Source organism: Amblyraja radiata, chromosome 1, assembly GCF_010909765.2.
Source record: "Amblyraja radiata isolate CabotCenter1 chromosome 1, sAmbRad1.1.pri, whole genome shotgun sequence".
Taxonomy (NCBI): Eukaryota; Metazoa; Chordata; class Chondrichthyes; order Rajiformes; family Rajidae; genus Amblyraja; species Amblyraja radiata.
Genome location: NC_045956.1, coordinates 190,467,865 through 190,486,038, shown reverse-complemented (window position 1 = coordinate 190,486,038; position 18,174 = coordinate 190,467,865). Strand labels below are relative to the sequence as shown.

Here is an 18,174-nt window from a genome sequence, read left to right as displayed (position 1 = left end):
ATGGATTGATTGATTGATTGATTATTGATTGATTGATTGATTGATTATACCTTTAATAATCCTTTTCAGGAAATTACAGTGCCACGACAGCTTCAAGACAGACATAACACCACACATTTCCTCAAATGGCTTCCATACTTAACAAGTTAAAATACGTTAAAATACAAGTTAAAATACAATTAATTTAAAAAAAGTGCAGTTATTTATGCGCATTATGTAATCTTATAGCAGCTGGTAAACAGGACTTCCTATGTCTCTCAGTTTTGCACATTGGTGCAATCAGCCTCTGACTGAAGATGCTGCTCTTGATCACCTTCAGGGCATGGAGTGGGTGAGTGGGGTTGGTCATTATGGAACCCAGTTTGTTCAGAGTTCTGGCCTCTGCCACCTGCTGGACCGTTCGTTGCTCAGCCCCGACCACTGAGCCGGCCTTCCTGATTAGTTTGTCCAGTCTGTTTTTATCCGCTATACGGGCGCCATCTCCCCAACAGGCCACAGCAAAAAACAGAGCACTGGCCACCACTGAATGGTAGACACTGCACAGTAGGGGTTGGCAGATATTAAATGACCTCAGCCTCCTTAAAAAATACAGTCGGCTTTGTCCCTTCCTGTACACCGCCTCCATATGACACTTCCAGTTCAGCTCACTATCAAGCTGCACCCCAAGGTACCTGTGATTAGCGACCACCTCCACCTCAGTGCCCTTAATGGTGATCGGCGTTGCTTGAGCCCTCCTCCTCCCCCTCCTGAAGTCCACAACTATCTCCTTTGTTGGGCTTGTACACTCTGGAGTTTAGAAGGATGAGAGGGTATCTTATTGAAACATATAAGATTAGTAAGGGCTTGGACACGCTACAGGCAGGAAACATGTTCCCGATGTTGGGGGAGTCCAGAACCAGGGGCCACAGTTTAAGAATAAGGGGTAAGCCTGTTGTGAGATAAATGAAACTTTCACTACTCGTAATTAACGTAACTTTATTTAAGCTTTAAGCAACTTATTTCTTCAATACGTAAACTCAGAAACGTATGTCAAACATGGCTGATTCCGCAGGCTTTTCCCGCCCGAAATACTTCGCACATGCGCACACTCCGGCAATGTCCTGCACATGCGCACACTCTGGAAGAGCTCCGCACATGCGCACATGCGCCCACTTCAAAGCCATTTAGAACGGAGATGAGGAAACACTTTTTCACACAGAGAGTGGTGAGTCTGTGGAATTCTCTGCCTCAGTGGAGGCCGGTTCTCTGGATGCTTTCAAGAGAGAGCTAGATAAGGCTCTTAAAGATAGCGGAGTCAGGGGATATGGGGAGAAGGCAGGAACGGGGTACTGATTGGGGATGATCAGCCATGATCACCTTGAATGGCGGTGCTGGCTCGAAGGGCCGAATGGCCTACTCCTGCACCTACTGTCTCCACCTGAAACGTCACCAAGGGAAAGAGAGTAAAGGGATGGTTAATGACCCCAGAATTAACGGGAAAGGAAGCTCACAAAGGGATAGGAGTGTATGGCCAAGTGTAGGGATCGATGTGAAAGGTGAGATGCGTAAGGAATTAAAAGTATTGTATATGAATGCGCGAAGTATAAGAAGTAAAGTAGATGAGTTTGAGGCTCAATTAGAGGTTGGTAGATATGACATTGTGGGGATTACTGAGACATGGCTGCAGGAGGATCGGCACTGGGAACTTAATATACAGCGTTATACATCCTATAGAAAGGACAGGCAGGTGGGTAGAGGACGGGGGGTAGCTCTGCTGGTGAGGGATGGAATTCAGTCCCTTGTGAGGGAAGACATAACGACTGACCAGGTAGTCACTGTGGATTGAGTTGAGGAATTGTTAAGGCAAGAAGACACTAATTGGTGTTTTTTACAGATGCCTAAATAGTAGCCCGGATGTAGGGTGTAAGTTGCAGCAGGAGTTAAAACAGGCATGTAACAAAGGTAATGCCACTGTGGTGATGGGGGATTTCAATATGCAGGTAGACTGGGAAAATCAGGTTGGTTCAGGACCCCAAGAAAGAGAGTTTGTAGAATGCCTCCGAGATGTATTCTTAGAGCAGCTTGTAATGGAGCCGACCAGAGAAAAGGTAATTCTGGATTTAGTGTTGTCCAATGAACCAGATATGATAAAGAGAACTCGAGGTAAAGGAACCGCTTGGAGGTAGTGATCATAATATGATTAGTTTTAAACAGCAATTTGAGAAGGAGTACGTTAAATCGGAAGTGTCAGTGATGCAGTTGAACAAAGGGGACTATGAAGGCATGAGAGTGGAGCTGGCCAAAGTAGACTGGAAAGGGATCCTAGCAGGAATGACGGTGGAACAGCAATGGCATGAATTTCTGGGCATAATCCGGGAGACGCAGGATCATTTCATTCCAAAAAGGAAACATAGAAAACATAGAAAATAGGTGCAGGAGTAGGCCATTCGGCCCTTCGAGCCTGCACCGCCATTCAATATGATCATGGCTGATCATCCAACTCAGTATCCTGTACCTGCCTTCTCTTCATATCCCCTGATCCCTTTAGCCACAAGGGCCACATCTAACTCCCTCTTAAATATAGCCAATGAACTGGCCTCAACTACCTTCTGTGACAGAGAATTCCAGAGATTCACCACTCTCTGTGTGAAAAATGTGAAGAAGGATTCTAAGGGGAGTAGGAGGCAACCGTGGCTGACAAGAGACGTTAGGGATAGAATAAAACTAAAAGAAAAGATGTATAACACAGCAAAGAGTAGCCGGAAGCCAGAGGATTGGGAAACTTTCATTGGACAACAGAAGGAAACAAAACGGGCAATACGGGCTGAAAAGATGAAGTACGAGGGGAAGCTGGCCAGGAATATAAAGAAGGACAGTAAAAGCTTCTTTAGATATGTCAAGAGAAAAGGATTAGTAAAGGCAAATGTGGGTCCCTTGAAGGCAGAAACAGGTGAAATTATTATGGGTAACAAGGAAATGGCAGAAGAGTTGAATAGGTACTTCGGATCTGTCTTCACTAAGGAAGACACAAACAATTTCCCAGATGCATTAGTGATAATTTTTCAAAACTCTTTAGATTCAGGAGTAGTTCCTGAGGATTGGATGGTAGCTAATGTAACCCCACTTTTTAAAAAGGGAGAGAGAAAACGTGGAATTACAGACCAGTTAGTCTAACGTCGGTAGTGGGGAAACTGCTAGAATCAGTTATTAAAGATGGGATAGCAGCACATTTGGAAAGTGGTGAAATAATTGGACAAAGTCAGCATGGATTTATGAAAGGTAAATCATGTCTGACGAATCTTATAGAATTTTTCGAGGATGTAACTAGTAGAGTGGATAAGGGAGAACAAGTGGTTGTGTTATATCTGGACTTTCAGAAGGCTTTCGACAAGGTCCCACATAAGAGATTAATATACAAACTTAAAGCACACGGTATTGGGGGTTCAGTATTGATGTGGATAGAGAACTGGCTGGCAGACAGGAAGCAAAGAGTAGGAGTAAACGGGTCCTTTTCACAATGGCAGGCAGTGACTAGTGGGGTACCGCAAGGCTCAGTGCTGGGACCCCAGCTATTTACAATATATATTAATGATTTGGACGAGGGAATTGAATGCAATATCTCCAAGTTTGCAGATGACACAAAGCTGGGGGGCAGTGTTAGCTGTGAGGAGGATGCTAGGAGACTGCAAGGTGACTTGGATAGGCTGGGTGAGTGGGCAAATGTATGGCAGATGCAGTATAATGTGGATAAATGTGAGGTTATCCACTTTGGTGGCAAAAACAGGAAAGTAGACTATTATCTAAATGGTGGCCGATTAAGAAAAGAGGAGATGCAACGAGACCTGGGTGTCATGGTATACCAGTCATTGAAAGTAGGCATGCAGGTGCAGCAGGCAGTGAAGAAAGCAAATGGTATGTTAGCATTCATAGCAAAAGGATTTGAGTATAAGAGCAGGGAGGTTCTACTGCAGTTGTACAGGGTCTTGGTGAGACCACACCTGGAGTATTGCATACAGTTTTGGTCTCCTAATCTGAGGAAAGACATAGAGGGAGTACAGAGAAGGTTCACCAGACTGATTCCTGGGATGCCAGGACTTTCATATGAAGAAAGACTGGATAGACTTGGCTTGTACTCGCTAGAATTTAGAAGATTGAGGGGGGATCTTATAGAAACTTACAACATTCTTAAGGGGTTGGACAGGCTAGATGCAGGAAGATTGTTCCTGATGTTGGGGAAGTCCAGGACAAGAGGTCACAGTTTAAGGATAAGAGGGAAGTAGAGAAAACCACGTTTTCTCTCTCCCTTTTAGGACCGAGATGAGAAAATAATTTTTGCACAGTGGTGAATCTCTGGAATTCTCTGCCACAGAAGGTAGTTGAGGCCAGTTCATTGGATATATTTAAGAGGGAGTTAGATGTGGCCCTTGTGGCTAAAGGGATCAGGAGAGAAGGCAGGGATGGGATACTGAGTTGGATGATCAGCCATGATCATATCGAATGGCGGTGCAGGCTCGAAGGGCCGGATGGCCTACTCCTGCACCTATTTTCTATGTTTCTATGTTTCTATGTACTGGAGGACAGATGATCTTGGGAGACAGAGGAACTGAAAGAAATTTGCATTAGGCGAGAAATAGTATTGGGTAGACTGATGGGACTGAAGGCTGATTCTCAGGGCCTGATGGTCTGCATCTCAGGGTACTGAAGGAGGTGGCTCTAGAAATAGTGGATGCATTGGTGATAATTTTCCAACATTCTATAGATTCAAGATCAGTTCCTGTGGATTGGAAGGTGGCTAATGTTATCCCACTTTTAAGAAAGGCGGGAGAGAGAAAACGGGGAATTTTACTTCGGAGTCACGTGAGTGACTACGTGAAAAACCCGTCCAGCACGCATGCGCGACATAGCGTTCCCGCAGTGCAACAGCGATGAACGGGAGTACAGGCGCTCCCGCTACAGCTTTAAAAAGATGGACCGTCAGGCACGTACTTACTCTGAGGCCGTAATTGGAAAACTTAGTTCCGCTTCGTGCTCTCCAGGTTGAAAAAAAAATGGAAAAAATGAGCAAAGCACGACAAGGAAAAAAGACCGCCCCCCGTTCGACTCCAACAGAACAGGAGCGTTCCATGAGTGGGGGGCGAGAGGCGGCACCTGGACAGCACATGCTGCGGTCCACAATCAGTGATACCGAGCCGAGCCCAGTACCGCTAGCGCAGCCTGACCAACAGCAGTGGACTGGAGGCAAATCAAAACGGAAAACTAACCGGCCGGTAATCTCTGATGACTCCGACCAGGAAGACTCTCCACCCGAGAGCGGCAGAGGCAGCCGCCTGAGCCGCATGGAGCTGCTCATGGAGCAAATGCTCCAGCGAGACTTGCTTCGGGAGCTGGAGCAGTCTCGCCAAGGGAGTTCAGGCACTCCCACACCAGTGCCCTACAATGCACTGGCCATCGCTTCCCCCTCAGCAGAGGGGAAGGTTGGCGACCAGGACTGGGCTGGTCAAGAAGAGGGGTCACTGGCCGAAGATGTCGGGAGTACGCATGGGGTACAGGATCAGGAAGAGCTGCTGGGTGTGGTGAATCGCTACGTGGCTACACCACGAGCAGGGCGGCCATTAGAGCCAAAACTGGCAGCCAGCATTGACTACCTGTCCTTCAAACCCCTACAAGAGCAGGTAGTCAATGAGGCACCAGAACTGTATTTGCCTCCGGAGGACTGCATTTCGCTCAACGTACCGGCCGTCAACAGCCAAATCTGGGGGTACGTTGGGCAGAGTATCTGAAACCAGGAACTGAAATTGCAGCGTATCCTCAAGCTCCTGACGTCAGCCATCACATCCTATGCTCGTTCCGTGATGGGGTGGACATGACCACAAACCAGCAAGACACTCTAGCTCTGCTGTGTAACACCCAATACGAAATAAACAACCTCCGCAAGGACCTGCCCTCAACCGCAAATTTGCAGGACTGTGCAAAACACCGGACTCAGAGCCACAGATCCTGCTATTTGGAAAGGACTTGTCAAAACAAGTAAAAGACCTAGAGGCCTCATGAGGGCAGGCCCCGGAACGAGCAGACCCACACAACCCAGACGGCAGTACCCCACCGCGTCCACCAGTCGACGTCAACCTCATGGGACTGGTGAAAGCTCAGGGTCCGTATACCATCCCCGAAAGCCTTTTTTAGGCCAGGGCCCAGAGCGGACCCCATGGAAAATGCGCCACCCCCAACCAGCAGTACATCCAGCAGCACAACTACGGATGAAGAAACCGAAGAAAGGCACACACCCATAACTATGGAGGTAGGTGGGTCTGGTTCCTACCAGCATATGAAAAGTGGGGGAACTGTACTAACAGGGGGGAGATTACACCTGTTCATGGAAGCATGGAGGTCTATCACAAATGATAGTTATATACTTAACAGTATTCGTGGATACAAAATAGAATTCATCCAAGAAAACATGCCACCAGTTCAGCATGCACCCCAAAGGGTCTTTACCCTCTCAGTCAAAGAAAAACTAGAGGGTCAAGCAGAACTGGTGAGGTTACTTACAAAGGGTATCATTGAGAAATCCAAACATGAACCTTTGGAATTTGTCTCAAATATATTCACTAAAACCAAAAAAGATGGTGGGTGTCGCATCATCATTGACTTAACCTCACTAAATACCTTTGTTAAGTATATACATTTCAAAATGGAAACATTTGTAACTGCCAAACAACTGATTTCCAAAGGATACTTTATGGCAAGCATCGATTTAAAAGATGCCTACTATTCAGTACCCATTCAAAAGGATCATCGCAGATACCTGAAATTTACCTGGATGGGGCAACTATGGCAGTTTAAAGCGTTGCCTATAAATTAACATCAGCCCCAAGACTATTTACCAAGATATTAAAACCAGCCTTGGCAACATTAAGAAAACAGAGACATCTTGTCATGGCATATCTTGATGACATTCTAATAGTAGGCAAAACCATGGAATTGGCTAAATCAGCAGTATTAGCTACCAAACAATTGTTTGAAACCCTGGGATTTGTCTTACATCCAGATAAATCTAAGTTGACGCCATCCACAACCATGGACTATCTGGGATTCACTATTAACTCAGTCCACATGTCTGTAACGTTGCCAAAAGAGAAATCAGCAGAATTGGCACAAACGTGTAACAATTTAATGGTTAGCGATCAACCAACCATCCGACAAGTGGCAAGAGTAATTGGCAAAATAGTAGCAGCATTTCCAGCTACACAATTTGGACCTCTGCATTATCAAAACCTACAAAGAGTAAAAGTGCAGGCGTTAAAACGACATGTAGGTCACTTTGACCGAACCATGAAATTGCCCATTGAAGCAATATCAGAGTTACAATGGTGGATAGCGAACATTTGGCATAGTTCCAGTCCCATCATTATCAATAACCCAACGTTAACTATACAAACAGATGCCAGTGCTCAAAGCTGGGGAGCAACCAATACCATATCCAGCACAGGTGGTAGATGGACTAACCTAGAATCATCTTTACTACAGACACTGGGCATAAATTATTTGGAAATGTTGGGTGCGTTTTATGGTTTAAAAACATATTCTACGAATATGCACCATTTGCATGTTCGTTTACAGATTGATAATACCACGGTGGTGGCCTATATTAACCATATGGGCGGAATAAAATCGATATCATGTGACAATTTGGTCAACATAATCTGGCAATGGTGTGTCGACAAACATATTTGGCTATCAGCAACTTACCTACCAGGTAAACTAAATACAGTGGCAGACACCAGGTCACGCAAGTTTAATGATAACACCGAATGGATGTTAAATCCCAAAGCATTTGCTAAAATTAAAGCAATATGGCACGCCAGATATCGATCTATTTGCATCCAGCCTAAATCATCAGGTTCCAATGTATGTCGCTTGGGAACCAGACCCTGAGGCAGCAGCGATAGATGCGTTCGCGCTGGACTGGGGAAACTATTTATTTTATGCTTTTCCCCCCTTCTGCCTCATCAGTTGGGTACTACGCAAAATACAGATGGACTCTGCTTCAGGTATTTTGATAGTACCCGACTGGCCTACACAGCCATGGTTCCCAGTGGTCCTCGACATGGTCATCGAAACCCCAATGACCTTTCCCAGTAGCCCAGACCTATTGACTCACCCGGTATCAGGCATAAGTCGTCCATGCCATGACAGGATTAATCTACTGGGTTGCAGATTCTGTAAAGACCATTGCTGGGCCTGGGATTATGTGACAGGATCATCAACACGATGACAGCGTCCCACCGTATGTCCACCAGGAAACAATACCTATCGAGCAGCAGGAAGTGGGAAAGATACTGCTCGAATACTGGGACAACATACTCATCTACAACCATAACCAATGTACTGGAGTTCCTGGCAGGCCTTCACCATAATGAAGGACTGAGCTACAGTGCCATCAATAGCGCCAGAAGTGCTCTGTCAGCCTACTTAAAACAGGCACCAGGACAACAGGCCATAGGGTCTCACCCGCTGGTAATCAAACTTATGAGGGATATTCAACTCCAACCCCCCTAGACCTAGGTACACCCAAATCTGGGATGTCAGTGTGGCCCTGACATACCTAAGGGGATGGTCACCAGCCAGGTCTCTCACCCTGGAACAGCTAACCCTGAAAACGGTCATGCTGATGGCACTAGTCTCAGCACAAAGGGTCCAGTCCCTCCACTTACTGTGATTGGACAACATGGTTTTCACACCAGATAGTGTCTCATTCACCATTCATGAGCTGGTAAAGCCAGGAACATCAGACCTAGTTATGGATTTCCGGGCATACCCACCTGAACCACGGTTACGTGTCATGACCCACTTACTAAATTACATCAACACAACAAGAGATCCCCGAGGGAGAGAAAAAGCCTTATGGGTCAGCCACAAGAAACCTCATGGTCGGGTGTCGAGCCAAACTATCTCAAGATGGCTCAAGCAGGTACTGGGAGCTGCTGGAGTAAATACTGACGTATATACATCTCACTCCACCAGGGCAGCATCCACATCGGCGGCTAAGCACCCTGGCTACAGCGGGGTGGTCCATGGAGAAAACGTTCCAAACGTTCTACAATAAGCTGCTGGCAGAACCTGTATTGTTTGCAGAAAGAGTTTTAGAATCTGCAAATATATAATTTAAGCCTGGGGGAGCATTTTTATTTTTGTTATTGTTTTTGTTATTATACCATTATTATTTTACAAACAGATTCATGTTTGATTACGATAACATACTTCCTCCCTCGAATGACTTTGGCAGCGAGTGAAGTATGGACTGTTACACGGTTTGAAATCACAGAGCTTTAAAATCTTCACATAGTCACTCACGTGACTTCGAAGTAAAATAGTAAGATTAAACGAGAGCTTACCAGTTTGACGTTTGATCTGTATTTTACGAGGAGTTACGATGAGGGATTACGTGCCCTCCGCTCCCACCCTCAATTATAGAGATCTACTGGTATCTTAGTTCTCCTTGTCTTTACTATGTATATTTCAATTATTGTGTTTTCCTGTGATTCCACACCACTGCTTTGAAGTATGTTCACGTAACCCCTCATCGTAACTCCTCATAAAATACAGATCAAACTTCAAACTGGTAAGTTCTCGTTTAATCTTACTATTATAGATCAGTTAGCCTGACTTTGGTGGTGGGAAAGATGCTGGAGTCAATTATTAAAGAGGTAATAATGGGGCATTTGGATAGCAGTAAAAGGATTAGTCCAAGTCAGCATGGATTTATGAAAGGGAAATCATGCTTGACTAATCTTCTGGAATTTTTTGAGGATGTGACAAGTAAAATGGATGAAGGGGTGCCAGTGGATGTAGTGTATCTAGACTTTCAGAAAGCCTTTGATAAGGTCCCGCACGGGAGACTGGTGACTAAAATTAGAGCGCATGGTATTGGGGGTACGGTGTTGACATGGATAGAAAATTGGTTGGCAGACCGGAAACAAAGAGTATGAATAAACGGGTCCCTGTCAGAATGCAAATATTTACAATATATATTAATGATTTAGATGTAAAAGTAACATTAGCAAATTTGCAGATGACACAAAGCTGGGTGGCTGTGTGAACTGCGAAGAGGATGCTAGGAGGTTGCAGGGTGACCTGAGCAGGTTGGGTGAGTGGGCAGATGCGTGGCAGATGCAGTGTAATGCAGATAAATGTGAGGTTATCCACTTTGGTGGCAAGAACAGGGGGGCAGATTATTATCTCAATGGTGTCAGATTCGGAAAAAGGGAAGTCCAACGAGAACTGGGTGTCCTTGTACACCGGTCACTGAAAGTAAACATGCAGGTACAGCAGGCAGTGAAGAAAGCTGATGGCATGTTGGCTTTCATAACAATAGGATTTGAGTATAGGTGTAAAGAGGTCCTTCTGCAGTTGTACAGGACCCTGGTGAGACCACACCTGGAGTATTGTGTTCAAGAAGGAACTGCAGATGCTGGAAAATCGAAGGTACACAAAAATGCTGGAGAAACTTCGATTTTCCAGCATCTGCAGTTCCTTCGAGTTTCTCCAGCATTTTTGTGTACCCTGGAGTATTGTGTACAGTTTTGGTCTCCTAATTTGAGGAAGGACATCCTTGTGATCGAGGCAGTGCAGCGTAGGTTCACGAGATTGATCCCTGGGATGGCGGGACTGTCATATGAGGAAAGATTGAAAAGACAGGGCTTGTATATGGACGGATGAGTGGGATCTTATAGAAATGTATAAAATTATAAAAGGACGAGACAAGCTATATGCAGGAAAAAATGTTCCCAATGTTGGGGGAGTCCAGAACCAGGGGCCACAGTCTTAGAATAAAGGGGAGGTCATTTAAAGCCGAGATGAGAAAAAAACAGAGAATTTGTGAAATTCTCTGCCACAGATGACAGTAGAGGCCAATTCACTGGATGAATTTAAAAGAGAGTTAGATCGAGCTCTATGGGACTAGCAGAAGCAAGGGATATGGGGAGAAGGCAGGCACGGGGTTACTGATTGTGGATGATCACAATGAATAGCGGTGTTGGCTCGAAGGGCCGAATGGCTTCCTCCTGCACCTATTTTCTATGTCTATGTCTATACATGTTCTCCAGAGATGCTGCCTGACCCGCTGAGTTACTCCAACACTCCGTGAAACGTCACCTATCCATGTTCTCCACAGATGCTGCCTGACCCGCTGAGTTACTCCAGCACTCTGTGTTTATCCTTTGACACACTTGTTGGCCACAACAGGATGAGCTAGTGTCACAGAGTGAAGGCAAAATGTCGTGCAGAATCAAACTCTTGAACCCACTGTGTCTGCACTGGTCATCAGTCACGCATTTTACACTCATCCTATGTTAAGACCCCCTTTCCTTCTTCCCACATTCTCTTCACCTTCCCCCACATTTCACAACTCACTGATACAATCAGTTCAATTTTCTGTGACCAATTAACCTGCACAGGTCCTGCACAAGGAGGTGTGGGCGCTGCAAGTCGGCTGCCCTGCCAGCAGCATGTTCGTTATTTTGACTTTTCTTTGTTTTTTTGGTGTGGTTAATGTTAGTTTAGGTGTCTCTTGGTGTGTCTTGTGTGGAGGGTGGTGGGGGGGGGGGGGGGAGGGGGAAAGGGGGGAACCGCTTTCAGTCGCCTCCTCGATAGAGAGGCGACTTTTTCCATGTCACTTCCCTCGTGGCCGAACAGCTTGGATCGGAGCGGCCTTTCCCGGAGTCGGGCCCGGAGCTTCAGCAGCGGGCACAGCGTAGACTTTTCCATCGCGGAGCGGGGGTGAACCATTGCTGGAGGTTGCCAGAGAGGAGTGCTCCGATCGCTGGCCTGGTGACTTTGACATCGTGGGGCTGTGGTCTGTGGAGCTTCTAGCCACGGGCGTGGTATGGACTTACCATCCGGAGTCTGGGCTCCAACCGCTGGCCCACGGCCTATACCATCCTGAAGCTGCGGCCTCCGGTAGGAAAGTGCCGATTCAGGCGCTCCAAGCCGAAGAATGTGTTCGACCGTCCCAACATCGGAGTTTGGATCATCCCGACGAGAGGGCCTGTATATCGCCCGTCCGTAGCGGCGACTACAGAGGGTTTATGGCCCCGACCACGGGTGAACAAAGGAGGACTGACTGTACTTTGTGCCTTCCAGCACAGTGAAGAATGCTGGGGTGGGTGTTTGTGTTAAATTCTATTGTGTATTGTGTGTTGTTTTCAAGTGTATCGCTGCTGGCAAATTCATTTCACTGCACCTTCGGGTGTATGTGACGAATAAAACTGACTTGGGCTTTGAGTTTGGAGCACCATGAACAAGTCGGTGTATTCGCAGGGAGAATGTGGAATCCCATCCACACAACGCCCAAGGTCAGGATTGAACTGGGGCTCTGGTGAGAGTGGCCCTACTAGATGCACCAATGTGCCACCTGGTGGAACAGCAGGGTGTGCTGGAACCTGTGGTATTTTGACCAGGGTTTAAGAAAGAACTGCAGATGCTGGAAAAATCGAAGGTGGACAAAGATGCTGGAGTAATGCTGGAGGCAGCACCTATGATGCGAAGGAATAGGTGACGTTTCGGGTCGTGACCCTTCTTCAGACTGATGAAGGGTTTATACCTATTCCTATTTTGACTAGGGGTTGTGCATGGTGCCTGTAACTGTATTTCCTGCATCTATCATTCATCACATCCTTCATCTTACCAGAAGCTGCAGAACACAGAGTGGAAAGCACTGTCTTTGAAATTCAATCTTGTCATAAAATGGATGTCTTTGGGTTGCAGGAACCTGGTGGCTTAACTGTTCTGAGTAGGAAGTAAATATCCAGGCACACTGTTGGCCCCCCCTTCCAGAGGACGTGCCTTATATTTTAAAAGCTGACTTTACTATTGAATTTTGAATACTCTTAAGGGGTTGGACAGGCTAGATGCAGGAAGATTGTTCCAGATGTTGGGGAAGTCCAGAACAAGGGGTCACAGTTTAAGGATAAGGGGGAAATCTTTTAGGACCGAGATGAGGAAAACATTTTTCACACAGAGAGTGGTGAATCTGTGGACTTCTCTGCCACAGAAGGTAGTTGAGGCCGGTTCATTGGCTGTATTTAAGAGGGAGTTAGATGTGGCCCTTGTGGCTAAAGGGATCAGGGGGTATGGAGAGAAGGCAGGTACAGGATACTGAGTTGGATGATCAGCCATGATCATATTGAATGGCGGTGCAGGCTCGAAGGGCCGAATGGCCTACACCTGCACCTATTTCCTATGTTTCTATGAATTAATTTTCAATAATGGCGTGAATCAACTCCAGTCAGAGAAATGTCCTGGTCCTGCTTCAGTTTGCCCATCGCCATAACCGATCAACTACAGATGGCAGTGCACGTCATCTAACTTTCAGAAAGCCTTTGATAAGGTGCCACACGTGAGGCTGCCTAGGAAGATGAGAGCCCACGGTGTCAAAGGGCAGATACTAGCATGGATAGCAGGTTGGCTGGATGGCAGAAGGCAGAGTGGCAATAAAGGGGGCGTTTGCTGGTTGGCTGCCAGTGACTAATGGAGTTCCACAGGGGTCGGTGCTGGGGCCGCTACTCTTCATGTTGTATATTAATGATTTGGACGAGGGGATTGAAGGCTTGGTGGCCAAGTTTGTGGATGAATAAAACTAGGTGGAGGGGCAGGTAGTGTAGAGAACGCAGGGACTCTGCAGAAGGACTTGGACAGGTTGGGAGAGGGAGCAGAGAAGTGGCAGATGGAATATAGTGTAGCAAAGTGTGGAGTCATTTTGGCAGTAGGAATAAAGGCGTAGATTATTTTCTAAATGGGGAGAGATCTAGTGTCTTACAATCTTATAATAGGAAAGATTGTGAGATTTTACTGAATTGTGTGCAAAAAAGGTACACATGACAATAATGTACCATTGGACCATAGAGTCTAATGTGCCTATCTGCTGCTGGAAGCAAGATTTTCACTGTATTTTGACCCAAGTGCATATATAACAATAAACGGCCTGATCTGACCACCAGTCCTGTTTTGAAGACTGTCCTGGCATCCAACCTACAATGTGATTGACCCAGCAACTCGTGGAGCTAATACACATCTAAATAACCCTTTCGCAACCAGTGCCCACGCCGGCACATCGACATAGCCCAGCGGTTGTGCAGAGGAAGCAGACAACTCGACAACTTGGACACGATCGGCTCATGTCACCAACAACAAGCAAAGTTGCAGCACTTGAGGTGAACATTTCCATCACAAAAGTCAGTTGCAGTTTGACTTCGACAACTTGTGGGACAATGTGTGGGTCTGTCACTTGTTGTGGCCTCAGTGGACAATGCTGGGGCTCATGTTAACCCCAGTATTAACCCCCTGTGGCCACAACCTGCCCGAGGGTCCAGTCCCGACCCCGGCTCCAGTATTAACATTGAGGGTCGTCCTTATGCCCGCGGGTCGGGTCTGGACTCACCTGTGTCCGGGGCGCCGGGCAAGGGCGAGGGCGAGGGGGCAGCGGCGGCAGCAGCGGGTCGGGGTCCGGGCAGAGGCCGGCAGAGGACGAGCAGCAGCGGGACGACGAGGATCGGCAGCTCCATCGCGGCTCCGGGTCCGGGTCGAGCGGCGGCGGAGAACGAGTGAGGAGCCCGGAGTCCGTCCCAGACCCAGACCCAGACCCTCCCCCGGTCCCGGTCCCGGTCCCTCCCCAACCCGGGACCCTCCCCTCCCCGCCCTCGCAGTGAGGGAGGGAGCTGTGTGGCTGGGTGGGTGAGGTTCTGACCTGCCCCTTTGTCCCCCTCCCTCTCTCCTCTCCCCCCTCTCTCCTCTCCCTCCCCCCCCCCCCCCTCTCCCCTCTCTCTCTCCCCCTCCCTCTCATCTCCCCCTCTCTCCTCTCCCCCTCTCCCTCCCCCGTCTCCCTCCCCCCTCTCCTCTCCCCCCTCTCTCCTCTCCCCCTCTCCCCCCCCCTCTCCTCTCCCCCCTCTCTCTTCTCCTCCCCTCTCTCCTCTCCCCCTCTCCCTCCCCCCCTCTCCTCTCCCCCTCTCCCTCCCCCCCTCTCCTCTCCCCCTCTCTCCTCTCCCCCTCTCCCTCCCCCCTCTCTCTCTCCCCCTCCCTCTCATCTCCCCCTCTCTCAGCTCCCCCTAAAACTACAGGGACTATCCCATCGTTTAAGAAACAGGTACATGGATAGGACAGGTTTGGAGGAATATGGACCAAACGCAGGCAAAGGGGACAAGCATGGGCAATTTGGGCCGAATGGCCTGTGTGTGTGCTGTGTGTGCAATGAGACGGGATAAAAGCTGCTCATTAATACATTGTGTGTTGCAGTGAGGCTGATGCGATGGTGATGTCCAGTGTGGGACAACCACGGGGCTGGGAGCGGAGAGACTACGATGTGGGCACAGGGTTCAGAGATGTGGCTGGAGATGTCACAGCAGAGATTTACTGAGCTGTTCCAGAACAAACACAGCTGGCAAGAACGAACCACTGGGGGAGGAACCAACTGGAAAATAAAAGATGGTATCAAACTTGAAAACACATCAAAAGGGCCGGTCCCACTTTGCAATTTTTCCGGCGACTGCGAACGTTAGTGACTGATGCCCTAAAACACGTCACGTTGTACAACACTCCACGTCACTCACACGTCACCCACACGTCAAACTACAACACTCCACGTCACCCACAACACAAGGTTACACTGAAGTACAACAATCACATTGGAAATGAACTTATCCACAATAAATCTAAGGACCAATAGCTTTTGAATGGATACGTCTTTGGGTTGAAGGAACCAGGGAGGCAGCTTCTAAAACATGCAGCTTTAGTGTTTGTCTACATCTGTCCTCGCCTGCCGTGGGAGCTTGATATCCCCGCGTCACCGGGCATCACCCGCAGGGCAGCGTACGTCAGCGTATGTGTGACTGGGTGCACGACATGATGAGACACCCAGATGTCACCTGAAGATTTTGAACATTACAAAATCCAGGGGCGACAGGGAGACACTACATGCGTTACTACACGCGTCACGCCCCGCGTCACGCCCCGCGTCACGCCCCGCGTCACGCCCCGCGTCACGTCCCGCATCACGCCCCGCGTCACGCCCCGCGTCACGCCCCGCGTCACGCCCCGCGTCACGCCCCAACAACCTCTTTTCAGGCTGTTGCCGATAATGTTGCCCAAGTGGGATAGGCCCTTCATGCAGGTGAGGAAAGCTGGGAAGAATGTAGAAACAGCAACAGTATGGATTCAAGCATCGATATTTGAGCAGAGATGAGGCTGGCCAGAAATATGCCACACAGCAGGCGCCTCCTCAATGGACAATGCTGGGGCTGGTGTTAACCAGCGTATTACAGACATCTGGAAAGGAGTGAGAGTGAGACTGGGGATGAATGGTGGACCATCAGGGGGTGCGGGACTAAACCACGGCACCAGCTGTGAAGATTTATAAGGATGTTGCCGGAACCAGAGGGTGTGAGCTGTAGGGAGAGGTTGCTGGGTCTCTATTCCTTGGAGCGCAGGAGGATGAGTGGAGATCTTATAGAGCTGTATAAAATCATGAGAGGAATAGATTGGGTAGATGCACAGAGTCTCTTGCCCTGGAGGGAGGGGAAGGGGGGAGGCACTGAGGGTGGGGGAGGGGAACAGGGGCAGCACTGAGAGAGGGGGAAGGGAGGGGGGCACAAATGGTAGGGCTCAGTGTTCACCACTCACTGACAGTGACAGACAGGTGCGGTCCGCTGCTGGCCTATGGTTAATACAAACCCGTTGTCCCTGTGATACTGATCCAGAAGATGTGGCTACAAGCGATCGACGGTGACGCTCCTTAGGATTTGTGCTGATTGAACATATTGGACGTCATTGGGAATGGAGGGATATGGATCATGTCCACAGGAGATGAGTTTAACTTGGCATCATGTTCGGTCCAGACATGGTGGGCTGAAGGGCCTGTTTCTGTGCCGTACTCTGTAGTACATGATGGCATCAAGGATTGTCTGTGTTGGGGTGAGGAAGCTGGCCTGTGGTCCATGGCTCCCACAGCAGGCGAGGACAGATGTAGACCAACACAAAGCTGTTTGGTTTCAAACCCTTTCCCTGGTTCCTTGTTCCCCTCATGGAACTGAAGCAATTACATAGAGCTTGCCAGCAAGCAAAAACCCCCAGCCAAGAGGTTACTGTGTGAGCCAAGGCTTGTGGCTTCAGCTGCAGCCTATGGGATGATGCCTGGCTTCAATAACTCAGCTCCTGGCACCAAGCCCACAGATTGTTGTCCTGCAGTGTGTAGCAGTAGCCTGGGGCACCTCGCTCTGACATGGGGGGGTTCAGTTTTGGTCTCAACGATGAAGGAAAGATGCCATCAAGCTGCAAAGAATAACAAGGGTGTTGCCAGGATTCGACGGCCTGAGCTATAGGGAGACGTTGAGCAAGCTGGGTCTATTCCTTGGAGCACAGGAGGACGAGGAGTGATCTTATAGAGGTGTTCAGATCATGAGGGGAAATAGATTGGGTGAATGCAGTCTCCTCTGCAAAATCTGCACAGGGTGATATTGTGTGAGTAAAACGATAGAATATGGGAAGTGTGGGATTATTCCCTTGCACAGGAATAGAAGAAACAATTATTTAGATGGTGTCAGATTAAAGAATGGTAATGTACACGAAACAGGGAGTTAATAATCTTACCTGGGCATTTGAATTCCGTACACCACCTGACACCAGATTCAGAGCCCTACAGTATGGAAACAGGCTCTTCAGCCCAACATATTCATGCTGTACCTGTACTGTTCTACATTATCTGTTCATGGTCAGCTGCGATGCCTCATCTAAGCTAGTCATGGTCTAAGACAATAGGCAATAGGTGCAGGAGTAGAGGCCATTTGGCCATTCGGCCCTTCGAGCCAGCACCACCATTCAATGTGATCATGGCTGATCATCCCCAATCAGTACCCCGTTCCTCCCTTTTCCCCATATCCCCTGACTCCGCTATCTTTAAGAGCCCTATCTATCTCTCTCTTGAAAGCATCCAGAGAACCTGCCTCCACCGCCCTCTGAGGTAGAGAATTCCACAGACTCGCCACTCTCTGTGAGAAAAAGTGTTTCCTCGTCTCCGTTCTAAATGGCTTACTCCATGGCGGTGCTGGCTCGAAGGGCTGAATAGCCTACTCCTGCACCTATTGTCTATTGATATGATTGATGCAAGTACTTGATCTGTATGCTGATGAAATATGGAAATCAATGACA

General features: G+C 48.1%; 1 protein-coding gene across 1 annotated transcript in view; it reads left to right on the top strand.

Annotated features, from left to right (window-relative positions):
* Positions 1 to 15,388, top strand: part of dctn1 (dynactin subunit 1) — an 87,285-nt gene extending 71,897 nt beyond the window's left edge. Inside the window, exons 18-20 of the mRNA XM_033046497.1 lie at positions 14,074 to 14,189; positions 14,310 to 14,579; positions 15,268 to 15,388. Coding sequence (XP_032902388.1) covers positions 14,074 to 14,189; positions 14,310 to 14,579; positions 15,268 to 15,388 — 507 coding nt within the window. The remainder of the gene's footprint in view (positions 1 to 14,073; positions 14,190 to 14,309; positions 14,580 to 15,267) is intronic.
* The last annotated feature ends 2,786 nt before the right edge of the window (positions 15,389 to 18,174 follow it).